This window comes from Alosa sapidissima, chromosome 8, assembly GCF_018492685.1.
Source record: "Alosa sapidissima isolate fAloSap1 chromosome 8, fAloSap1.pri, whole genome shotgun sequence".
Classification (NCBI taxonomy): domain Eukaryota; kingdom Metazoa; phylum Chordata; class Actinopteri; order Clupeiformes; family Clupeidae; genus Alosa; species Alosa sapidissima.
This window is the reverse complement of record NC_055964.1, coordinates 5,952,453-5,978,640: the sequence shown is the minus strand read 5'-3', so window position 1 is coordinate 5,978,640 and position 26,188 is coordinate 5,952,453. Positions and strand designations below refer to the sequence as shown.

General features: G+C 43.6%; 1 protein-coding gene across 1 annotated transcript in view; it reads left to right on the top strand.

The window, feature by feature from the left end:
* Positions 1 to 26,188, top strand: part of LOC121715654 (GDNF family receptor alpha-2-like) — a 96,898-nt gene that overhangs the window by 35,610 nt on the left and 35,100 nt on the right. Inside the window, exons 4-5 of the mRNA XM_042101530.1 lie at positions 3,003 to 3,071; positions 21,910 to 22,294. Coding sequence (XP_041957464.1) covers positions 3,003 to 3,071; positions 21,910 to 22,294 — 454 coding nt within the window. The remainder of the gene's footprint in view (positions 1 to 3,002; positions 3,072 to 21,909; positions 22,295 to 26,188) is intronic.

The window sequence follows — 26,188 nt, the reverse complement described above, 5'->3', positions numbered from 1 at the left end:
AAAACTGAGTCAAATATTGAGAATTAGTGTATGGTTTTGCAGATTTGGTGTGGGGTTATGATGTTTGGAAGACATGTTTGGAAAATTGTGTGACACGTAAAGATTTAGTGTGTAAGCAGTTGAAAAAAACTGTAATGGTTTGTGTAGGAGCCAGTAGTTCATATTCAAAGCAGATACCAAATCAAGTTAAGTAAACTTTTGTGTGTGCGTGTGTGTGTGCGTGTGCGTGTGCGTGTGCTGTGCGTGTGTGTGTGTCTGGCTGTCTTAAGATACACAGGGTTGATCAGGGGCATCTGCTTGCAGCCACAGAACCGCACAGACAGGGCGGCGGCGTGGACTCGGGCCGTGACTGGAGTCGCAAGGCGAGGCGAGAATGCAGATTGGATGTGCGAGCCAGGCGCGGGTGTGAGAGGGGGACTCGCTCTCGCTCACGCCACCTCTCATCACGTCACCGCGCCAACAGCGGTCTTGGGTGCTCATCGACCCATGATCTACGCTGACAGGCGGGATAAAGGCAGAGCCGGGCCAGAGTGAATCTGACACGGCCTAAGTGCAGACGTGCGGTGCCCATTTCCTGTCCACCAGCGCGCCTTACTCACCTCCTCAGCACACTTCCTCTCCCCTTGTGTTTCCTACCTTTTTTCTTCTGCTCATGTCAGGTTCACGTTCCTCAAAGTTATTTGATTTTCTTCTTGATGCTTTATGTTTGTTTTCAGTTCATCATATGGTTTATTCCCCATGTTGTCTCAGCAGGCTGTGATTGGAGAAGCCGTATGCTTTCCGTCTGAGGCAGCCCAGTTTTCTTTTCATGAGTGTGGCAAGGGAGAGACATGTCTATGTTCTCTGTGGATATCAGATTAGTAGAGAGAGAGGAAGACAGATAGAGAGAGAGAGAGAGAGAGAGAGAGAGAGAGAGAGAGAGAGAGAGAGAGATGCCCAAATCCTGAAATTACTCTGGCATGCAAAATGGCTCTACAAGAGCACAACTGTTGATGTGGTCTCCTCTCCGGATGGGTGGTTTATCCACGGCACGTGCAGGTTTTGTGTTCACTGCCAAGCTTGTTTTTGTTTTACTGCTGCCTGCCCACCCTCCATTACAATCACCCTAACCAGCACAGCACCACTAGCACCCTTTCTTTTTTTCTTTCTTTCTTTTTTTCTCTGCTGTTTTTTTTTTGTGGAAGGGATCAGAATGCAGAACCATCACACATGGGAGGGCTCGGCGGGAACCGACAGAATGGCTGTGAATTTTAAACGGTGGATTAGGGAGATCCTGTAAGAGGGTTGGGGTGTGTGTGTGTGTGTGTGTGTGTGTGTGTGTCTGTGTGTGTGTGTGTGTGTGTGTGTGCGTGTGTGCGCGTGTGTGCGTGTGCGTGTGTGCGTGTGTGTGTGTGTGTGTGTGTGTGTGTGTGTGCGTGTGTGCGTGTGCGCGTGTGCGTGTGTGCGTGTGTGTGTGTGTGTGTGTGTGTGTGTGTGTGCGTGTGTGTGTGTGTGTGTGTGTGTGTGTGTGTGTGTGTGTGTGTGTGTGTGTGGGAGGAATTGGGTGGAGGGAGAGTGGCTGGGCATAGCTAATTTGTATTTTTTTTTCTCTCCTCATAGCGTCTCAGTAGAGTTGTAGTAGTAAAAACTGATGCAGCACTTCCTCCATACTTTTCATCCATGTACTCAGTACATCAGTTGCAAATAGCAATTGCAAATGTGCCACTCTTGCCACAGTGCACTGTGTGTGCAGATCAATTCAAGCTACAAACGGATAAAGCACAGTTATGACTCTGTACTTTTTATGCTAAAAGCCGGCTATTAATATTAACATGCAAGCAATTTTGCTCAGGAGTATCAGACTTAGTAAACATGTGCATACAATGTACGCAATTGTGATATATTCTTGTCTCGGTCAAAATAAAAAAGCCTTTTATTTCGCCATTTTTTTTTTGCTAATCCTGCGTCACATGTTAGGCAGACAGTCGTGAGACTGAGAATGTGGGCGAGAAAATTAAAGGACAAAATCACACTTACAAAGTCTAGTTTTGAGTAACAGAGGTGGCTTATCTGCTCATAATCACCAGCTGTTCGTGGGTGTCTTTGAAGATAAAAATGGGAGCAATTCAACATTTTTTATTACCTTCCTGGCTCTGGAAAAGGGTCATGGCAGCTTGATAATGGCAGCTGGGTCAGGCATGGCAAATCCGCATGCCTTCATTGAGACTCATTTGGAGCCCTGTTGGTTGATCAGGGATGGGATGGGGGATTGGGAGAGTAACTAACTTAACATAGTTCATTAAAGTTCATTTTAAGATAATAGAAGCTCATAAATATCATACATCTAACTGTGGCCAATAATATAATGCATAGCGTTGCTTTAACAGTCCGATGTTGCCTGTAGTAGGGTTATATTGCCACAATAGGTATGGCAGTTGTGACTATCTTGAGGCCATGACATCTTGTGCTATCACATCTAATATTATGAGAGGTAGCATGATGATTACCAATAATGTCAACATGGCACAGTCTATGCCATTTGAAATCAACTGTCATGGTGATTTATAGCTCAAGACACAAATTATCTGACATGACAGGGTCATGCCAATCTTCAATTAAAGCCTAAAGTGAATTGAAGTGTGTTTTCTGAGGCCCTGTCCATAGATCTGTTATCAAACCTATAAAGCAATCATGGCAGCAGAGGTTGGGCCCTTTGCTGACAGCCCGATGGCATCAATCATCCATGCTGCGTTCTCATAGTAAGGGTCCTGAATGGTATTGACCTTTTAAGCAGCCAATATAACTCAATGTAGCTGTTTCTAGGCACAGGAGAGTCTTATAGGTCAGAAGAAAGCAAACGTCAGGCAGGTTTTTTCTTACTTTCCTTCTTTCTTTCTTTCTTTCTTTCTTTCTTTCTTCTTCTCCCCTCTCACCTGCCTTTCAGTTCAAATTAAGCTCAACATCATGGCTTTGCCGGAAAGCTTCATCATAGTGAATCCAGGTTGTCATTTTTGTCTTTACAGGTGAGGAGTTCTACGAGGCCTCGCCCTACGAGCCTGTGGATTCATTCCGTCTCGCCTCCATCCTCTCAGGTAAGGGGGGCTGCCCCTCCTCTCTGTCACTTCCGGTCACATCATCTCTCTAGTCTGCACTGAACAAAACCTCTCTTCCTGTGCCAGCCCTGTGGCATTGTCTGTGGCCTATGGTAACAGTAGTAGGACTTCCACACAGCAAGCAAAGTCTTGGTACCCCATCCTTGACCTATGGTAACATCAGGAAGACATCAATAATAGCAGACAACTGCAGTGTTGGTGGACTGATGAGCTATTTCCTAAGTGTGAGTGAATAAGGCATTAAGAGCAGGTGCGGTCTTATATTGATTTGGAGTAGCACAGTATGATTCACATAGAGTATGTCTACAGTATTTACGCCATCTGCGATTCAGTCTGTGTATAACTCTAGTACTCAGAGTATCTCTCTCACATCAAATTTCAAAATTCCAATCTGTATACTCAACATGTGCTGGTTATTAATGGACTTGAGCTTTTAAAGAGTGATTATAGGCTCATCCTCAGAAAATTACACATTTAGTCAGATTATTTATGTATGTTGACCTTTTATGTATGTTGAGTATGTTATATGCTCATTACTTTCCTTCCTATAAACCTTGACACTGTTGGGTGTTTGAAGAAGCACAGTTGATTGGTTCAAGAGGCAAATGTCAGTTAGTCTAGTGATGACCACTGAAGTTCAGTAAGGAGTAAGCTGATCATGGTGCACATGTTTTAGTGAACTAATCAACATACCCCCATATTTGGTTAGCCAAATTGAGTAAGCCAATTTACTAACCCAATAGTGCACTTTTTTTAAGTGAACCAATCAACTGTTAACACACAGCCATCTCTGGCTAATGTGACTCTCACTCAGTGACAAGGCTATGGTTTTGGTTATGCTGAGCAGACACTTTTTGTCCAAAGTGACTTACAAAATCAAAATAAATATAAACAAAAACAACAAACAATAACCAATGCATTGGAACATTGGAAAAAAATCAGTTATAGCAACCAATTAAAAAAGAATAAAAAAACAACCTAATAATGAAGAAGAACAGCCTAAGCCTAAACATGCAGCAGGTGATTCCTGGAGGGTTTCTACACACCTCACCTGCATACTCAACCTCATTACCTGTATCTCTGTGGGAGTCCATAAGGACCAGCTGTGCAAGAGCAGTGTGGTGTTAACGTTTGTTAATCATTGCAGTTAAATCACTCGCAGCCTGATATGGTCATCAACACCAAACACACTGACATGACATGGCAGTAAATCAGTTTATAAACAACATTTGGAGTTGTCCTGCCTGAAATATGTTAATGTCATTACATCTCCTCCACTCACACATTCCCATTTGCAGTCGTATCTGTCAAATCTGAAAATTCTAATCATAGCAACGTGTCACCGTCCCTTAGATAAATGGATGCACCGATGACCGGTGTATAACCGCAAACATTTTTAAAGCTGCTTGGTGAGAAAAAGTGAACCAGCCTAAGAAACAGCCCTACTTGCTTGCTCTCTTCCTCTCTACAGTGAGATTTGAAGAGATTTTAGCACAAATGCTATCATACCACACAGTTCATCTCTCTCACCGGCACGCTATTCTCCAGTAAAGCCCTGTGAATAGAATCTATGACGCCAAGGAAACTGCCGTGAAGTGGCAGCTTAGCATTTTCAGGCGACAAACTTACTGCTTGCTCCAGACAAGGTGTCTCAGTAGTACTTTGCTTGGCATCTGGTCAACAATAGATGAACATGCATACGGATGAATGGCTTTGTGTAGGCCTACTATGCGGCCAATGGATTAGCATAGTGCTTGGCTGGCTAGTTACGCTTCCTGCGTCACTGTGAATGCTTCAGTTGACAGGGAATCAGTGGTGTGGTGCAGTGGAGTGGTGCGAGAAAAATAAATATGTACCTCAATTCAGGAGCAAAATTATTACTTGGGTTAGCAAATTACTAACCAACATATACGTTTATGGAAATAAAGATAATTTGGATTAATACCTACCTCCCTCCTTAGGAAATGTATTTCTGTATGTGAACGGTTTTGTTGGCATTTGAGAGCAGTACCTCGACTAAAGTAATTGTTTGTGTTATGCAGATACCTTAAGCTCACTTTCTCATTCTTGGCACACAATCTTAGATTCTTTGGTTACAATGCAGTAGCTTTTTTCACCATCATTCTTTGGGATTTGGATTTGATGACAGGACTTCATTTTTTGGGGTTGGGTACACACACAGGCCTGCCTGTGTAGATGGTTGGATGGTTGTCACAGATGCAATTCAGATGTGATTGCGATGTGAATGATGTGTCAAAGCAACCAGTCTTTATCTCCGAAAGGAAGTGTGTCAATGCTGAATGCACTGGGTGCACTGCACACAATGCTGAAATAGTAAACAAATCAACCACAGACAGAGTCATGGAGAGCCAGGACAAAGCAGAATACTGACATGTCAACGTCACAGGTTGTTAGTCCATTTCTAGTGTATCCATTTCTAATTTCACACCAAGCACCCATGGGGAGCTTGAGGTTGGAGAGGGATAATAAAGGCTGGGTGATATGGCTGAAAAATATATCACAATACACTTATTCATATCAGTCTATATGGATAATTATCATTTGTAACAACCAACAAAATATTACCATATAGTTTCTTAAAGCCAAAGTGGCTGGTAGACGGTAGTTGGCATCATGTTACCTTCATGAGTAATGTTCGCTGGGTGGTTTGTGGTTCAGTGTGCTTGTTCGTTTATACAACTATCGTTATCAAACTATTTTCTTATTGCTATTGATAAATTGTCTATTGTGATACATATCACTATTGTTTTATCGCCAAGGCCAAAGGATAATATCAAGAGAGACATTCTTCTCCAGCATTTCCTAATAACTTCTGTCAGATTAAGTAACCATATTCACAGCTGCCATATTAAGTCCCCCCCCTGTTATCCTTGATCTGGCCTGCATTAAGCACAAAGCACACTTAGTGATGTATTCGTTGTTGGCTATGTTGCCTTGCTGTAGAAACCCCACGACTGAGATTCTGTTTAGATTCCTCAGAGCATCTCTCATTCTAAAATCAGATATAATAAATTCAGCTAACGTAACTATTTCCGAAATGGTAATATTTCTAGCAGTCTTCACATCAGGCTTAAATAATTTCATAAATGGGCCAGTTAATTGGGTTATGCTGCTGTGATAAACTGTGTGTAAACTGTGATGATCATGTATGGATTTTCATCCACAATTCTCTTTTGGCTTTATTTGCTCCCATTTCATTTGCTAATTGCACATCAATAGCTTATGAGACAGCCCACTCATCTGACACTTGACTTACAGATTATTATCTAAAAACAACATTAGTAACTGACATCAATCACGTTTGCACGTGTGTCCATACAGCACAGCGAGCAAACACACACACACACACACCCACCCACACCCACACCCACACAGCCACACACAGCCACACACACACACACACACACACACTCTCTCTCTCTCTCTCTCTCTCTCTCTCTCTCTCTCTCTCTCTCTCTCTCTCTGTGGGTGGATCACACCTCGGTCCATGGGTCTGGGCAGGAGGCTCATGGGGTTCATTCTGTGAGAGCGATGATGATAAAGCAAGCCGGTTTGAGCGGTATTGACTCCTGGACCATTACCACTCCTGCCGAGGCACTTTAAATGAGAATAACTCATATTTTTATGTCTTTGCCCCCGCAATAAGGCAAATCGGCTGGATGACAAAGCTTGTTGTTGCTTAGAGAGCCAGAATCTGATTACAGAGGAGTATTCCTGCCCCCCCCCCCCCCCCCCCCACACACACACACACTCTCCTTTTTCTTGCTGCGGTTGCTTGGCATCCTTAGATGCAAGCCTGCAGTGAGCTAGCATTGGCATCGTGTATTTGCATAATCTCCTTCATGCCTTATCCAAATAAAACTGAATGGTTGGAGGGCCCATGTGGCCTTAAATGAGAAAAAGAAGCTCCAACACCATGACCGGTTTCATTTTACTCCCAATTTAAATGCATACAGGTAAACGGAGGGATTTCTCTCTTCTTCAGTCAGAAAAAGTCAAATTGGATGAGGAGTTGGTTGAATCGTCCGTTGAATTTTACATGAATACACAGGATTGAAAATGTGCTTGGATCCTTTTTTGGAGGGTTTCTTTCTACGCTGTTTTCTTTTATGATCATTGAAGATTTTTCAGAGTAAAGTTTCATCATCAACAAACATTACATACAGTGTCCACTTTTGATACTGTAGTTCACCACTCCATGTTGGCAGTGGCTTGCATTGGGGTTGGAATTACAACTCGTTTGTAATACACACTGCATCTTAAAGCTGTATCACTGTATGTACTGTCCCCTCTTTCTTTTCAGTAGTGCGTCACCGTGCATGTCTTCCCAGACGGGGATATTAAGAGATAAATGATTCCCTGTGATAACAGGGGGAACCCACAGAGCCCTCCCCTGCCCGGTGTTGGGAGGGACCTGGTGACATATTGAGGCTAGTGTCCATGGCCTGGCAGTGCCAAATTACACACACACACACACACACACACACACGCACACACGCACACACCCTCAGTAGCAGCACAGTCTCACAGCACATTGTGTGCCAGTTCCAACTTCTGGAGATGTTAGTCACAGAGAGGCACTTGCATTGGGCCCGGGGAAGAGGAGCATGTGTGTGTGTGTGTGTATGTGTGTGTGTGTGTGTGTGTGTGTGTGTGAAAGAGAGAGAGAGAGAGAGAGAGAGCGAGAGAGAGAGAGAGAGAGAGAGAGAGTTGTGTGTGTGGGTATGAGATATATCTGACGGAGTGTGAGAGTTTGAAAGGTGAGCTACTGTAGTTGTGGTAGTGTGTGGCATAATTGTGTGGCATAATTGTGTAACTCTAGCAATAAAAGGTATAATTAACACACATAAAACACAAAATGCAAAACAATTTCATATTGCCAACTTTTATGATTTCCTATGATGCTATACTGGTTCCTCTTTAAGACATTATATCCTTCATGAAACAACCAGAAAAGAAGAATAATTGAAAACCAACATTCAAGCAACAGCACTTCAATAAAAGCCATGAAAAGTTACTATGTGACAGTTTACTGATCTGTTCATTTCAATGTCCCACTGAGGCCCATGAACGAGGGAGTGAGTCATCAGCCACAACAGATGATGAATTATTGGGCTGTCTGAGAGATGAGAAGACTTTTACGACGTGGCATAAGACCATTGTCATGGGTCATTACGCACACACATAAAGGCACTGTTAAAACCAAAATGCAATGTTTCTCTCTCTTTTTGACTCTAGTTCTAGGTGGACTAAGAATGGTCTTCATGCACAGTGTGCTGGCCAGCACAATTAGGCCAACTTTAAAAAGTAATTGGAAACTCCATCTTACAGGGGCAAAAAATTTAAGTCACACCTAATTTACTGGTGCACCTCACTGTTTGGCAGTAAACACAGATACACTACAAACAATAGCCCTGCCTGTGCATCTACTCTACTGCAATGACTAGGGAAATGGTTATTCAATACATGAATATAATGCTTAATTAAAGCCACAGCCAGATAGTGAACATGTGGAAAAGGCATACATACAGTACAAACATCCTCAGCTATCTGTCCATCCCCATGTAATAGGGATGGAACAATACAGTATATCAGTATCAGTATCATTTTGCATGGTGCTTGTGATGTATCTGATCAGCAGAGTTATCATCATCGAGACATTTGACTTACCAAAGTCACTATTTCATGACTTCTCATAATGGTGCTTATTAAATGTAAAGTCATCGCAGAATGTCTGTAAACTAAAGTCATGATACATCCATTATTGTGGGCAAAGTATTGTGATTTTATTGTATTGTGAGGCACTCTGATTCCCAGCGCTATTTCTGTAGCTGTGGATCTGAGGGGGGCTACAATGTAGTATGAGACCTATAGGTATTCCTCACACGCTGGGTCCTGGGGCGAAAGCAGGGTGTCAGAGCAGTGTGTTGACTCTGCCCAGCCTCCTAGATAGAGGAGAGAGCGTTGTAATAACACCATTATCCTCAGAGAGCGACTGAGTGGGGGAGAGTGCAACACTGTGTACACTGTACAGGAGGGGGGGGGGGGGGGGGGGGTAGGAGTGGTCCTCCGCCCGTGTGTATGCACAAACACGCATATGTTCACATACAGGCACAAACACACACACACACACACACCCACACAATACATGAAAGCTCTAGAAAAATATAGAGATATGCTCAAGGAATGTGAGTTATGCACGTTATCATGACAAATGTGATCATGTTGCATTTGAACTGTCTTAGATATCTGGATAACAGTCCTTGACTCTAATAAGCCTGGTGTTACTGACATATTCATCTCTCACGGAACTGGTAATTAGTGTCCCGATTTAAAAAAAAAAAAAAACACTAGATCTCATGCCAGTTCTTGCTATGAGAAAGCAAGAGCTGGCAGCAATTAAATGTCCCCTTAATTGTATGTGTGGTTATCAATAGCTTGCTCCAAAAACACCTGAAAGGGATTCTTACAGATATAACTCCTGTAGTTTATTTACACCTTTTATCTCAAATAATTCCTGAAGATTTTTTTTAACAAGGAAAGTGGAGTTCATTTTTCTCTGTGTGAGATTTAAAGATTTAAAGTGCATTAATCCATTTAATTGGATTGTTCTAATCGTATGAATAATTGAAACCAGGCTCGAATGGTAGTAGAATCCCAAGCAGCCTGGGTTTCTTTTGTGCTTCATTATATATGATCATAGCCCCCAGCTCTGGGTCTCATTCAATATTTCAGAGTCCACAGTAACCACTGTGTTGCTCTACACAAGAGGAGCAGGATGAAACAGGTAAAATAGTTGCATGCGTGTGTGAAATACAATGAAGAGAGTCCACCTTTGTTTCCACACTGCAAAGACGAAACATGTGGGATATGAACATATAAAAAACTTGGACTTTTCAGAAGAGAACGTAGTTTTTAAAGTGGCTCAGGAAAATCTGTCTTGTCAGTTCAATCAACTGTGTGGACTGAATTCTATATGGAAGGAATTATATATTATAATGGTTACGTTATAAAATATAATATACTGTAATGCAAATATATAATATTGTGGTTACACAACATATCAAACCAGTAAAGGAATCACTACTACCAATCCATACAGTGCAGTATCCGTATCCACATTTCAATGCACTTTCCAGTATATTCACATAGACATGATGGGACCAGCATGCACATACAGGCTCTTTGAAAGTATTATTATGGGAATGGTTCACTAAACCCAAGACTTATTTGCTGACATGTGATGTGCATATAACACAATAAGAATAATGATGTGTCAAACTGTTAAACTACATAAAAGTGTACATAAATTATCAGTGCAATTAAAAAATCTACCGCCTGTAACAGTTACCAACATCAGTGTACAATCTAGAAACTTCAGTTCCATTTAGTGCTGGCAATGTGTAACCCTCCGAGGGATTTCGTAATGAGTCTTTGTTTACGATGTAGCCTCCTAATCGCAAGAGACTCCCCTCGCAGTCAGCGTTATTCAAACACAGCGTTGCTGTATAGCGCATATGCATGGACAGGCAGAATACTCCGGCAGGCATGATCTCTCTAATTGCTTTTCTTTGTGTTTCCTTCCCCTTTCCCTGCAAAACAAGATCAGATGTGTGTGTGTGAATATCTCTGGTGAGATCCCAAGGTATAGAATTAACCCAGCTACTTTCAGACCACAGCATATTCCTGCTAAAATGAAATATTATGGCCTTGCATAATGAAGCCCTGTAAGCATATTATTATAATATTATTACATGTGTGGTTTAGGGGGGTGGTTGTAATAGTGGAAGCGGAAGAGTCTCCACCCCCCCCCCCCCGCCCCCCCCCCCACCCACACACTTTGCTTTACCGTCGCTAACACCTCTGATGGTTTCCTTTTTATAATGCACCACAACATGCAGTCACACACTTGCAGACTTACTCAAGCGTCCATGGAGTCCTTCTCCCTCTGTGTCTGCCCTGTCTGTGGGCTTCCTTCAAGCCTGCCCTCACACTTGAGTGATGTAAGATAATGAGGGATGGGGTGGGGAGAGGGGATGTGACACGCTCCTTAGGGTGTGGGCTAAAGACTTTTAAATAAGTGTGCGCACGCATGCATGCAGGCACAAACACACACACACACACACACACACACACACTCACACTTGAACGCACAGTCCAGTGCTGGATTCAATCAAAATGCTGGCACCACTCCTAATTACTCTCTACATGGCCTGTGCCAGGAACTTCTCATAACCTGACACGAACCCGCTGTTTCCAGCGATACCGCCGCACTCACACAATGCATTATTCATAGATGAGGAGGCAATTATTAAGATCAGATCCTGAGACTCCACCAGGAAGGTGTTGGGAGTCCACATCCCCGAGGTCCACAGAGGAGCCCTCTCTGGCAAAAAGAAGTTCAGATGAATCACACAGATGTGCTGAGTGTGTGTGCGTGTGTGTGTGTGCGTGTGTGTGTGTGTGTGTGTGTGTGTGTGTGTGTGTGTGTGTGTGTGTGTGTGTGTGTGTTTGTGTTTGAGAGAGAGAGAGAGTTAGAGAGAGTCTGACTGTTTTTGTTTGTCCTCATTGTGTGTGTGTGTGTGTGTGTGTGTGTGTGTGTGTGTGTGTGTGTGTGTGTGTGTGTGTGTGTGAGTGAGTGTGTGTGTGAGTGTGTGTGTGTGTGTGTGTGTGTGTGTGTGTGTGTGTGTGTGTGTGTGTGTGTGTGTGTGTATGTTTGTGTCTGTGTGTGTCTGTGTCTGTGTGTGTGCCACTCATTGTTCCCTTCTGTTTCTTTGAGCTCTCGTTCTCTTCAGTGGATAAGGCTCAAAGGCATCCTCTGTACAGCATTTCACATTCAAAGTCAGCACTGGCATCCATCTTAGCCTGTGAGAACTAGACAAATAAAACCTTTTACTATGCTGCAGAGCCCTCAGTCACTTTCACATCTTCAAAGCAAATGGCTACTTAATCTAGATCTGCATTTCATAACATGAAGTATGCCATCATTTTGATTATGCTGACTGGATGTTTCTGAACTGACACATGCTTTAAATCATTTGTGGTGAACCTCAGAGACTGAGACTGAGACCTCAGAGACTGAGACTGAGACCCCCCCCCCCCACACACACACACACACATGCATACGCACACGCACACACACACACACACACACACACACACACACACACACACACACACACGCACACGCACGCGCACAAACACACACAGCACTTCACAGTCACGGAAATGAGTCATACAACATCTGCCCTGTGCTCAAGGCAGACCAGCACGGTCCATCTGTGGCTATTACTGAGTGAGAATGGCCATCTAAATGAGCATGAGAATGCTGATGGTGTCTGTGGTGCCTGGTGGCTGAGGACTCCAGAGAAGTTTTGGGCAGACAGGGATGAGTACGAAGGTGTGTGTGTGTGTGTGTGTGTGTGTGTGATGAGGCCGGGTGGTGTGTGTGTGTGTGTGTGTGGAGGGGGGGGGGGGGGGGGGGTCAAGGTTATATGGAGTGAGAATCTGGGCCAGTAATGGACCCATTCCCCTGCGCCCAGTCCCTGGATGTTGACGGTGGCTGCTGACTTATGATCTGAGGGAGCAGAGAGGACATTGGTTTTCACTCTCCACAGGCTGTCCCCACATCCCCACCCCCGAGCTCACACCCCCTCCTTCCCCCCAGCCCATGGGCCCCTACCTCTTGTACAAAAGCTGGGAGGGTAGAGATGCAGAAAATGAAACAAACAGCATGCTAGAATGTTCCACAGTCAGTAGCCTATGTATGGAGAAATCAGAAGAGCCAATCAGAAGTGTTTTCTCTGACTTTTATATAAATATAAGGGAAAGAGATTCTACACTTACATTTTTTTTATTAATGCATTTTTTTGTTTGTTTTTTGGAAAGAAGTTGGCCAATTCCACGCAAAAATAATGCCAGCTAAATACCATGGCATTGTGTTGGCGTTATGGACGTGACAGTTTTGCATGGAATTGCCCAGTTTTACTATTTAGCTTTACATAAAAATCTTTACTTTGTATGTGTTTACAAACCCACGTACGTTGTATCTGGTCATTGTACATAACCACTGAAAAATGGAAAAATGATTTATACATCATGTCTGATAATGTGAATGACTCACAATTTTACAGCTGCTGGAAGCGGTTTCACAAGAACTATGTGTGAATTACGCTTCAGAATTTCAAATTAATCTTTGGAATCTCAGCTCTTTTTCTACATGTATTCACGTCCATGTTTTCAAATATATACTTATTTTGCTTATTTCTTATTCTAATTTATGTTACTTGCCCTTTGTATTGCTTTGATATTCCTGTGTAAGTAAACAGGCTTGATTATACTGTAAAATATTTGGCTATAATGGGTTAGTTGTAATAATGTGTACTTGCATGCTAACTACACAGTACTATTACCTGTCCTGAAGTACATTGTAATAATGGCACTTCATATAACATGGGACCAAATAGTATTACTCGCTGACTTGACCCCGCCACCGGTTTTACTCCATTTGCCCTTGCTGTGCCCCAAGGGCGGCACCCCATCATGTTCCTCTTTTTGAGAGGCCCGCAAAGGACAAAATCTCCACGCTCAGCCCCCTAACCTCAATCATCCTCATCACCCACTCCAAGTCCTGAGGCCCATGATGGGAGAGAAATGGAACGAGAGAGAGAGAGAGAGAGAGAGAGAAAAGTATTTTCCCACACTCTTCTTTCTCTTTCTCTCTCTCCCTCTCTGTCGCTTTCACTCTATATTTCTCTCTTTCCTTACCCCAAACCCCCCAGCGACTGAAATTAGTAGATCCAGATGGCCAGCGGAGATTAGGGACGTGTCATCTATCATGGGCTGCGAAACCTCAGGGCACTGAGCAGTGCGCAGCAGCAGAAGCAGGGCAGCAGGCTGTGGTTTGTTTTCCTGCTCATAGTCCTGTGGATGTGGATCTGGAAGCTGCAGCTGCTGCTGTTGGAGACGTTGGGCCTGACATCTCAGAGTCAGAGTCAGAGGCAGCACAGCAGCAGAAGAGAGGCAGCACAGCAGGCTGTGTGTTCAGTCCTGCTGGCCGGACTTTGTGCTGCTGCTGCTGCTTCTGCTGTTGGAGGCGTAGTCCTGTTGGAGGCGTAGGCCTGTTGATGACGTAGTCCTGTTGGTGACGTAGTCCTGTTGGAGGCGTAGTCCTGTTGGAGGCGTAGGCCTGTTGATGACGTAGTCCTGTTGGTGATGTAGTCCTGTTGGAGGCGTAGTCCTGTTGGAGGCGTAGGCCTGTTGGAGGCGTAGTCCTGTTGGAGGCGTAGGCCTGTTGGAGGCGCCTGAAACATCAGCATCAGAGGTAACAGCATCCGTATCCACGGCGACCAGCAGTAGGAGAGGGGAGTACGCACACCAGCCAGAGCCTACTGTCCTGCCCCTGGCTTTGGCTTCAGTCCCACTGGATGGAGTGTGTGCCCCTGCTGCTGCTGCTCCTGGGCCTGTGGATACGGCCTGTGGATGCTGATACGGATGCTGAAACGGATGCTGATGCGGCTGCCTGTGTTGCTGCTGAAGACGCTGGGCTGGGCTCTGCTGCTCAGGTCAGCACTCCTGCTAATCCCAGTGCCACAGTCCAGCTCTCCCAGTGGCCCCCTGTCTGCTTTCTCTCTACTCTCTCTCTCTCTCTCTCTCTCTCTCTCTCTCGCTCTCTCTCTCTCTCTCTGTCTTTCACCCTGAGGCGCATGGTTTCACTGCCAGCGTGCACAACACACACACACACACACACACACACACACACACACACACACACACACACAGATGTACACAAACAAAATACACACTCAGCATATTACACAAACACACACACACACACACACACACATGAACTATCTCTCTCTCGCTCTCTCTCTCTCCCTCTCTCTCTCAGTCTCTCTCTGGCACACACACACACAAACTGGTGTGAGTGCAACCAGACATGCCTTCAAGCACAACAATAACAGGTACACCTGGGTATTATATGCTCTCTCTCTCCTTCTCTCTCTCTCTCTCCATTTCTGGCTCTCCTTCCCCTCTCCACTGTTTTACAAAGCACACACACTTCATTTATTGAGTTGTACTTGTAGAGATAAGCATAGCTGTACACAGCCCTAAGTGCTAACACACATTAATTTAGTTTTGATGACACTGCTACCAGTAAGATATTAAGCAGCAAATTGCATTTGTCTGCCCAGGTCACGTTATGAGTCTGTGGCGTGTTCCAAGCTCTGCCTCTGCATGAAGGAAAGCATTATCTAATCGAATGTCCTCTTCCCGCGCATGCCATGGCCATCGAACCGGCAGCCCAAGCACCTCGCTGCGGCACTCGTAATCCGTATCGCCACAGCTTGAGACAACGACGCTTTGGCAATCAATTGTAAATGGATGTCTCTCTCTCACTGCCCCCCCCCCCCTCTTTCTCCATGCACCATGTTTTTTCCACCTCTCTCTTTCTCTCTTTTGCTCTGTATCTGTCACTATTGAGCCATCCATCTCTCTCCCACCTCCTCTCTTTTATTCCACTACTCTCTATCCTTCTCTCTCTCTCTCTCTCTCTCTCTCTCTCTCTCTCTCTCTCTCTCTACCTTTGTCTCTTTGCTGGGGACACGGGCAAAGATCGATCCACTCGGGTTAGATGGATCACGACTCGTATCAAACATCATTATCTGGAGATGGAGCAAGAGCGTGATTTTTGCCGCTTCCCAACGGATGTAATGGGGGATGAGGGGGATTGAACGAGGTAGTTTCCAAGCATTGTACTTTACATTTACACGTCCACTTATAGGAGCACTTGGCCTCCTCGGTTAAATTGGGGTGGGGGATGGGGGTACCGGGTTGGTATGTCGTTTATAGCCATGTAGGATGCTTTTAATGGTTGTGGTGAGATGTGCTTGGACATTTCTCTTGGAAATGGAAAGGATCTCATCAAAACCACTGCAAAAAAGTGCAATTTGACATTAACTATGCACCATATAAAATGTGACTGTGGCAACCCTGTACTCACTTACAAGATTGGATAGATGCTTTTTAAAATGGGAGATACCGCTTAACGGTATATTATAGAGGTTGGCACATTCATCAACTCTGATTAGAAATGTTATGGCTCTTCCAGTCTTATTTTGAGTGCATATCTGTATAAAGAATCACCTTTGCTCCAATCAATACCATTAACAGAAACCAGTATTTCTTGGAAATGTGCGTATTAAAAGGCAGTTTTTTCTTTTCAACTCAAATGTGTAATACACTTGTGTGTTTGTGTGTGTGTGTGTGTGTGTGTGGGGGGGGGGGGTCCAGGTCCTAATCAGGGGGGTCAGACCCCCCCCCCCCCCCCAAAAAAAAAAAAGAAAACATAATTCGAACTATATGAAAAACAGCTAAAGCAGTACTTTGCAGAATTTCACTCCCACCCCTCTAGTCTTTCCAAGTTTTAACTTACAGATGCATCCCGCATCGCTGGTGTTGCACATTCCCTTGACCTCCAGACAGTGGGTGGTGTTTTATGTACATACTTAACAACCAATTTCATACCTCATTTACGACCTCTCACCTGCTTGCGCTGGGCGAACGAGCCCTCCAACACAAATCTGCTCCCAGTTCACATTTGCCAGTCATCTCAGAATGCTCTCTTTAGCTGGTGATCAAGCCGTATGTGGAGAAAAACGGAGGATGGACGAAAGTGTGCCCTTTTTGTGCTTATAGAGAACGAGACTCCTCATCCTGCTTTTTTTTGTTTTGCTGCCGTTCACTGCAGAGAGTCAATAGAAGAACAATAAATACATAAAATCATAAAACCTTTTAGGTCTCTCCAAAGTTGAACGTAAAGGTGAAAAGGTGGAAATGATACATCATGAGGTTGAAAGCTATGGATGAAACTCCCACAAAAATTAGATTGGCAATATATAATTCCATTTAGTGTTTTTGAGTTTCCATCATTATGTGTCACTTATTTTTATACCCCTCTCAGGATCTATGATGATCAATTTCCCTTGACCCTTTTCTCTCTTAACATATGATTTAGCATTTTATCGTATTCCCGTAATGCACCACTCTCATATTTAGAAATGAATATACAAAAGCATTGACAAATGTCATTACAAGGCTATATTTATATGAGTATTTATACACTTATGGATCATAAGTTATATCTCAAGCAGATGCATTACACAGGTTTTGGAGGAACCTTTTTAGAGAGCCATTTGTGTGGCGTATCTTGAAAGCATGCATAGCATTAGCATCAAACAGTGTCCATTTTAGTGGTGTCCCCGGGGTCCCTGGTGGCCCTAACCTGTTCAGCAGTGCCATTAGTCGTCCTATTACAGGCCAGAGAGGCTCTCCGTGTTTGTAGTGATTATATTTTGAAAATTGATGTGAGCTAATCAATTGGGTTCTCGGGTCTCGGAGCAGCGGGTCCACCAGGACTGGCCAAGAGCTAATTAAAACTTCAGGCCCGGCGAACACGGGCAGAGAGAGGAGAGAGGGGGAAATCAATCCAGGGCAGGCTCAGAGGTGCCATTTTTACAGAGATGTGGCCGGCGCTTTTCTGATGCTCCGCTGCAAAGGTCAGGGGACCAGAGTGATGAATTGAGATAGAAAAAGAGAAATACAGAGAGAGGGAGAGAGAGAGAGAGTACTTTGCTTAACTCATAATGTGAATCTTCCATTGTGTTTATTGCCCCCTGAGCAGTTTGAAAACAGGTCATGTGGTACAATGTTCAATGACTGAAATGCACCAAAGGCTGACATTTTACAATCAATTGAATGTATTCAATTAGGGTACGTTCAGACTAAGCGTCTTTTTCTCAGCTGCCGGCGTCCGTTTTACATTATAACCCTATGGAGTAGACCGTGTTTTCAAAAAAGTCGTCGGCTTCTTTTAAAACGCGACTGCAACCGTCTTTTTCTGCAGCCCAGAACTTCTAGCGGAAAAACGCCATACGTCATGCTGTCTTTTTTACAGATGACCAATCACAAGCAGATTACCGAGACCTGTGGTTTCCCATGACAACCAAGTAAAAAATGGAGAAGGTGACAGAACACCACTCGTTTTGGTGTCTGAGCATAGAGAATTGTTTGACATGACTTCACAACTTTACCATAACATACCAAAAGCAATAGCCAACCTAAGTTTTCTCTTCCACAACATTTTGAACACACACGTAACATTAGGGGCAGCCGTGGCCCACTGGTTAGCACTTCGGACTTGTAACCGGAGGGTTGCCGGTTCGAGCCCCGACCAGTGGGCTGCGGCTGAAGTGCCCTTGAGCAAGGCACCTAACCCCTCACTGCTCCCCGAGCGCCGCTGTGGTTGCAGGCAGCTCACTGCCCCGGGATTAGTGTGTGCTTCACTTCACTGTGTGTGTGTTTCACTAATTCACGGATTGGGTTAAATGCAGAGACCAAATTTCCCTCACGGGATCAAAAGAGTATATATACTTATACATTAGTCACTTTGTCTATCGCAAAAAGACTCTTCCGGCTGCTTTTTGGAACAATACGATGGCCGCTTTTTTTTCAAACTGAAAAAGCGGTCAGCACAACTTCTTTTGTCAGAAAAAGACGCTTAGTCTGAACGTACCCTTATATTCACCACAATTTGTATTAGTGTTATTCTTGATAGCTTTAACACAATTGCCAGGCTTTTGAACTAAAATGTCAAAACAATCCACATTTCCCTAAATTATAAACTCTATTTTTTTGTTTTAACACATGATTAAAATGTGTTGTACTCTTAGAGGAAACTCTTCACAAAAAGGCCTTTATATCCTATGTCTACATTTTGTAGACATACTGTACTGTGTATGTTGTATACCAATCACACCTTTCTATGAGAGACTAGTTTGTTTCATTGCAATTGGCTGTTTTTCACATTCTTTATGTGTCATTTGCATGATTTCATTGTATATTCACAATACTCTAGGAATCATAATTTCAAGAAAAGTATTTAGGCAATCAAGAAAACCTATAACTGTTCTGTAAGTTCTCCATTGTGGTTGACTTACCGCATATCAGTGTTATGCATATAGGCCTTAATTATATTTCCATCACATGGCCTTGATAACATTATGCTTTATTCCATCCCTGTCAAAAAGAAAGTGATGGATTTAGCAGAAGTTAATGAACACCCCGATCCCTAACATACACTCCACCAACACAACTTACCTCGCATCATAAATAGATCTGTAACAAATGCACTCATTCTCAAGTGTACAACAAAGCTGTCTGATGGGCTGATATGAAGGGATGGACCTTGATTTCCTACTCAGCTGTGCTGTGCCCTGCACCTTAGCCTGACCTTTGAACACCTCCAAGTTGAAGAGCTGTTGCTACGGGGGCTGCTCACACTGCTGTGTGTATACATGAGCATGTGTTATTTGAGTAAAGTTTGGCAGGATGTGTATACACAGAGGCACTCACAGGCACAGCCATTACACTCAAACTGTAAACCAGCTGTCACTGTGGCCCAGATGTCACATAGAATGCCTTCCTCCAGTGTTATTCCTCCTGCTATAACTTATCATTCAACTTTTCAAACAAGTGCAGAAAGATTATCTAAATGTTCAGTTTCAGTTAGCAAGGTCATGGTAGACTTGAGTAGGGTTTATTTTCCAAGTGATTACTTTGCCTTTATGACAAATAGTAAATTCTGTTTGTCTCATTGTACCTGGCACACCTGCTGTCTCCTTAGATATCCAGAACTGAAGGTTGCAGTCAAGGAGTTTTTAAGATTTGAATGAATAAACTCTACATAACACCAATGAAATGTCAGAATTATAACTCTTGCATTACTTTATTTATATTGCTGGTGCTTTTATCCAAAGCACCTCACAGAGAGCAGTCGCAGGGACAGTCCCCTTAAGCAAAAGTGCCTTGTTCAGGAATTGAACCAATGACTTTTTGGCTACTGCACGCTAGCCCAGTTCCTTACTACAACTGTTCCTTTGGAGGCATTAAGTAACACTGTTGTATATTAGGTGAATACACTGCGAGAAAAAAGGGACTTGAATTCAACAACATGCTCCCTTTCACACTTAAAGTGCACTTAGATACACCTAGATATCTCAGAGCATGCTGATCTGTTACACAGTTCCCGGTTACGGCAGATTATGTACCAAACGTGGGGTCCCTGCATGTCAAGCATGCCTCTGTGCCTTTCCTGCTTCTTCAGCTGTAAACATCACATTGATAAACTTCTCTCTCTCCTCCTCTTTCTCCTCCCAGTCGCACATTCCACTGTTCATTGATAGTAAATATTTGTTTCCAGCTTATGTCTCAGAAACCTTTTTTATCATGCACTCCTCTAAGCCTCATCGGAAAATATGGAGATCAGTTGATGCGTTATAAACCATGTCTGGCAATCTATGTCTGGACAAATCTCTTTCTGGAGTCTCTCTCTCTCTCTCTCTCTCTCTCTCTCTCTCTACCTCTCTCTCTCTCTGTCTGTGTGTGTGTGTGTGTGTGTGTGTGTTAGGGGTTTCACATCTACTCATTTGTATTAGTTAACAAGTTTTTAATAACAGTCGTTAGTCGACAGTTGTCAATTAGTCGTACCTTGCTAACGTTACTGCAAGAGTTAGGTATTTCATATTTAGATGGTTAGACTGATCCATAGTAGACTTATTTTCATTGCAATTTCATACAGTTTTCCTCAGCTTACATCTCACTGTGGAACAGGTTTTCGATAGGAAACGTCAAGCCCATTAGGTTTTGCACAACTGCTGCCTACAGCAACGACAAGTGATTTTACAGTAATAGTAATTTAGTGACTAGTTGTTGAAGCTCCTCTAGTGAGAGTGGTTGTGTGTGTGTGTGTGTGTGTGTGTGTGTGTGTGTGTGTGTGGACATCCATCTGCTCTGGACCATACCATTCACACATGTGCAGGTACCTGTAGTGCTGAAACATGACAAGTACTGCAGCTTTTTAAATGTCTTCAAATGCTTCCGAAAACATGCTTGTGTTTTGAAAGACTGATTTGATATTGAACCTCACCATGTTTTGATAAAGTTAGCATATAAAGAGAAAGTGTGTGTGTTACATAGTATTTAATGAACATAATGTGGTTTTGAGCAGAGAATTAACTATGGGCAATTATGTTTAGAGTTTGGAAAAAGTGCTTTAGCTATAGGTACTAAAACTGTAATAGGGATGTTGGGTCATTTATGTTGGTTTGCGCTGCACTCTCACAAGGAGCCTGGTCAGCACATCGCCATGAGCCGTCCTGAGCCGTCCAAGTGAAAGCTCAAACATCCAAAGGGGGGTTTATTCATTTATACCAGTGTGAAAGCATGGCCAACTTTCAAGGCCCACTGTGCCTGCTGCCTTTTAGATAGAAGCTTGTCATCAAGGGAATTTTCCATTTGTCATCTCACACACAAGGAAAACAACATATCATCCACTCAGTCTCTGGACAATTTAAATGTGTTATATCGTTGCCATTGAAGTCAATTTTTATTCCAGTTTATTTTTTAATGTCTTAATGTGCTGTGGAAAATATAACTCTATTGGATACAGCGTGTATTGTGTGAAAGACTGTAATGTACTTTAAATGCAACGTTTTCAAGGGCATTCATTTTGTTCTCCATGGCAGTCTGAAGCCTTTAAGATTGGATGCTTTATATAGCCAAACCTCTTCTTCAGCAATCACTTAAAGACATAATAGTGCATTGTGGAGAGTCTTATGTAAAATCGTATCGTTTGCCATGATTTAACATGACACCTTGACACCTGTTATTTGATATCTATAGTTAGTTCTTTATCAGAGCATAACAATAAAAAAATGTCCTTTCCTCCTTGCCGTAGGGATGCACTCCTCCACCCTGCGGGCCACCACCCACTGCCTGGACTCCACCCGGCCCTGCAACCCCTGCCTGGACGCCACCAAGGCCTGCAACCTGAACGACACGTGCAAGCGCCAGCGCTCCGCCTACATCGCCACGTGCAACAAGTCCCCAGCGCCCGCTCCCGCCGACACCTGCAACCGCAAGCGCTGCCACAAGGCCCTGCGGCAGTTCTTCGACCGCGTGCAGACCGAGCACAGCTATGGCCTGCTCTTCTGCTCGTGCCGGGACAGCGCCTGCGCTGAGCGCCGCCGCCAGACCATCGTGCCCTCGTGCTCTTTCGAGGAGAAGGCAAAGCCCAACTGCCTGGAGCTGCGCAGGAATTGCCGCCTCGACCCGCTCTGCAGGTCAGTACTCCTATCGCTGCTTTTCTAACGTGCTTGTATGAGGGGGTGTGTGCGTATATACCTGTGTGTGTGTTTTTGAGTGGGTGTACAGTATGTGTGGGTTGTTGTATGTTTTTGAGTGAGATTTGGTATGTACAGGTGTGTGAGAGTGGTTGTGTGTATGTGTGTGGGTGACCAAGCTTATTTGTGTCTGTGTTTGTCCACTGTGGCCTCTCCCAGAAGAAGAAACCTTTCTGGGAGCAGTTCCAAGCCATTTCTCCCAAATTGTTGCACACAAAAACCTGTATTGTTACTTTATTCAAAATAAAGTATATGTTGCCCCAGGCTTCTAAGGTCAAATTCCCTGTTCTTGCACAAGAACTCTCTTATTGTGGTGTCTAGTGGAACGTCTCAGGTCTGTGTGGAGTGCTGTAGGATTTTTTCTGCATACCCTGCCTTTGAGAAAAGTCCAAGAAAACAGCCAATATAGCAAACAAAGCTTTTTCATGGAAGTGAATAAGTTTATGGCAAAGAAAGAGACGGAGTGCATGGGGGCGATGGATTTGTGTGGGTGTGCTCAGTTAAAATGACTGTGGTGTGGGTGGCTGCTTTGGTCCTTCCTGGGCTTATCTATTCATTCATAGCACATTCATGCATAGCACACTGAAGTACAATTGGAACATGGAACATCTTATTTCCTCTAAGCCTACACACTGTAGACTTGGTTTAAAAAGAGAGAACGTCATCATCATCTCTTGCATATATATTTTTGATAATTTTTCTCCTTTTTTTTCTTTTTCTGTGAAGCGATCTTGGGTGTCCTGAAAGGCGTTTTAAATCAAATGTATTTATTATTATTATCTATTGAACAGTATAGAATAGTAGCAGTTCTACCTGAAACCCTCATGTTTTTTCTCCACAAAGGTTCTTGGGCGGGGACTGAGATACATGTACAGTAGTTCTAGCCAAGCCACTGCTAATCAGCACCTTTGTGTGAAGCAGGAACATTCTAGATTTGTGAAGATCTATGTATTGAAGCTGCAAACCAGCTAGCTACAATACCTATCAAATGTTACTTTCTCCAGTTTTATTCTCCAGTGTTCCTTAACTTGTATCTAGGCAGTATACAGGCATGGGGGAAAAGAAGAAGAAGGTTGGTCATTAAAAAAGTAGAAAATGAGACAGAGAGCAGGAATTAGAATGGGAGTGGAAACTGGCTGCTTAATTGAGGGGGCTGTGTTCAATTATCCTGAACGGAACATTAGTAGATCACTTTCACTGTGTTTTTAGACCAATTTAACAGGCCACTGTTTAATTAACATGGCTAGATTCTGACATGGAGCCCGCCAACGCACAAGCTCACAGTGCTCTCTTGGCAGTTTGGTCAGGGATCCTATAGCAGACAGGTAAATCAGAGAAGCGTAATTATGGTATCTATGCTAACCCTAAAGTAGCACACATGTACTCTTGCCTGTACATCCCTGTGGCTCTGAAACGGCAGGAACTCAAACTAGCACTTCTACTTTTTGGACTTTGTAATAACAGTGAATGGTAGCTCGACTTTCACAAGCTGAATTGAAGACTGAAATTAGGCCTGGTTTGCCTAATTTAGTGGATACAATTAAATGTACACAGTTAAAATGAATATAGGCCTACACTGTCAAAATGACAACAATCACAAACATAAACACATAATAGTTGTGTTTGTTATGACAGAAATAAATGAAAAAGGCACCGTGACTATAAGATTAGCCTAACAGTCCTTTGGGAATTTCAGTTAAATGGAGAGAGCACATGTTCTCTATACAAAGTACCCATGGGACAATTATGTGAATTTTCCTTCAAAGGCTTTCTGTAAAGAAATTCTGCCTAAAGTGAACTCTCACCTCACCAATTGGTGAATCAAAAAAAAAATGCAAGGAAGAATATATATATATAGGCGAGGCAAGGCAAGGCAACCACCTGTACATGTTATGGAAAGGAGGTATCCATTTTGGTCATTGTTTCACACTGGGGGCTTACCGTATTACGAGGGATTTACATGTTCAAACAGCTCTGTGCCTCACTACCAGATTCCCACGCGCTTGCAGGAGATGATGGGAAAGAAAAAAGAAATCCCTGCAATTTATTAAACGTATTACAGCACGTATATGCAGTATAGGTGTATATATGGGCCCTGTTCAGTGGGTGGGTGGAGCAACCCTCACCCTGTACCCCGTCATCATCATTATCTCCATCACAACACCACCTTCGCCGCCCTGCCCGAAGACGGATGGGATTTTGGATACCAGTTATTTAGTGGAACGTTGCGCAGCGATCTCTCGCCTCCAAGCGTTCGCACCTGACGGGGGCCTGACGAGTAATGACTCAATTCCTCCACTGACATCCATTCCGGGAAATAATCCTCCTATGCAGTTCTGCCTGACCCACTTTGCAATGAAAATACCCTTAACGATAAGATCTCCGTCATTCAGCAGCACGCGTTGCAGCCGTAAAAAAAAAAAAAAAAAAGCCATCGTCTCTGCGCGGTGATTCATGATTGACTCGATAATGAGCGGGGGCTGTGTCGCAGCCTGGTGGATTTGGAGCTGTGGAGAGGCTCGCTGTGGGTGACCTCTCTGGGTCCTTCTCTGGCTCCACCCTTCCCTTACAACTTATTTGGGAGATTTTTCAGTGGCCAAAGGGAATCTCATTATGTGCAGGCTTGTCCTCCTTCATCTATTTTTTCTTTTTTTTTTTTTTTGGAGGGGTTCAATAATCCAGCGTCTTTTGAAGAGCAGCAGAGGTTTCTAATCAGATAAAAAAAGAGAGCAGTGAATGAGCTCAAACTGGCTGAGGATTGGCTTAATTTCCGTAGTAGTTTGCATGTAAAAAGAAGGACGTTGAGAACAAATACATTTATGAAATACATACACATACACACATAGACACACAGACAACACACACATACTCTGCCACACTCACAACATGATGTTTTTTTTTTTTCTGTGTCCAGATAGGAACATCACATTTGTTTTAAGAGTGCTGTAGGAATGAGATGATTGTGTATGTGGGGGCATTTTCACTGGATACAATGAGACGAGGATTTAGGACCATTTTCTGCTTGGTGGGCTACAGGATTTAGATAATACCCTGGTACAGTAATTACACCATACGCATCTTGACAGATATCAAAGCAAAGTTGCTCATAAAGGGTGGCTTTCACTATATCCGCCCGTATTAGTTGGCTAACCTTGGTTCCCTGCTTTCAGGATCGTCCTCATGAGGGAAATTGTGCAGGCCTTTCTCTGGCCCTTGGGAAAAAATGAGGGGCAGTTACAATGTTGTTTCAAGCTTCTGTGGACAAGCCTTTACAAACCCTTCAGTGGAATCATCAGGGGAGGCTAAACTCCCCTACTTAAAGGGCTTCTGTTGTAAACAGCTCGTTGATTTATTACTAGTCTCATTGAGAAAGGAGATGCACACAGAGAGCCTTTCAAGCTTTACCCCCAGACGTGTGCGTGCGTGTGTGTGTGTGTGTGTGTGTGTGTGTGTGTGTGTGTGTGTGCGTAAAGAGAGAGAGAGAAAAAGAGAGAGAGAGAGAGTTAGAGACAGAGCTATGTATAGAAAGACTATGCATGTAAAGACAATGTGAGACTGTATGAAAACAGTATGCCTAGTGTGTGAGGAGATGAGCGAGGGGATTGGAACCATGAAGATAGACAAAGATATCAAGAGAGGAAACTAGTACAAAAGTGCTGAGAGAGCTATGCATTAGTGTGTGTGTGTGAGTAAGAGTGAGAGAGAGAGAGAAAAAAAAGAAAGAGAGAATAGATGCGTGGTAGGTGTTAGGTAAAGGAGGATTTATCGATTCTCGAAATGCTAGAGAGGTGTGCTGGCGTCAGGCAGAGAGGCTCTATATTCCCCAGGTCTACC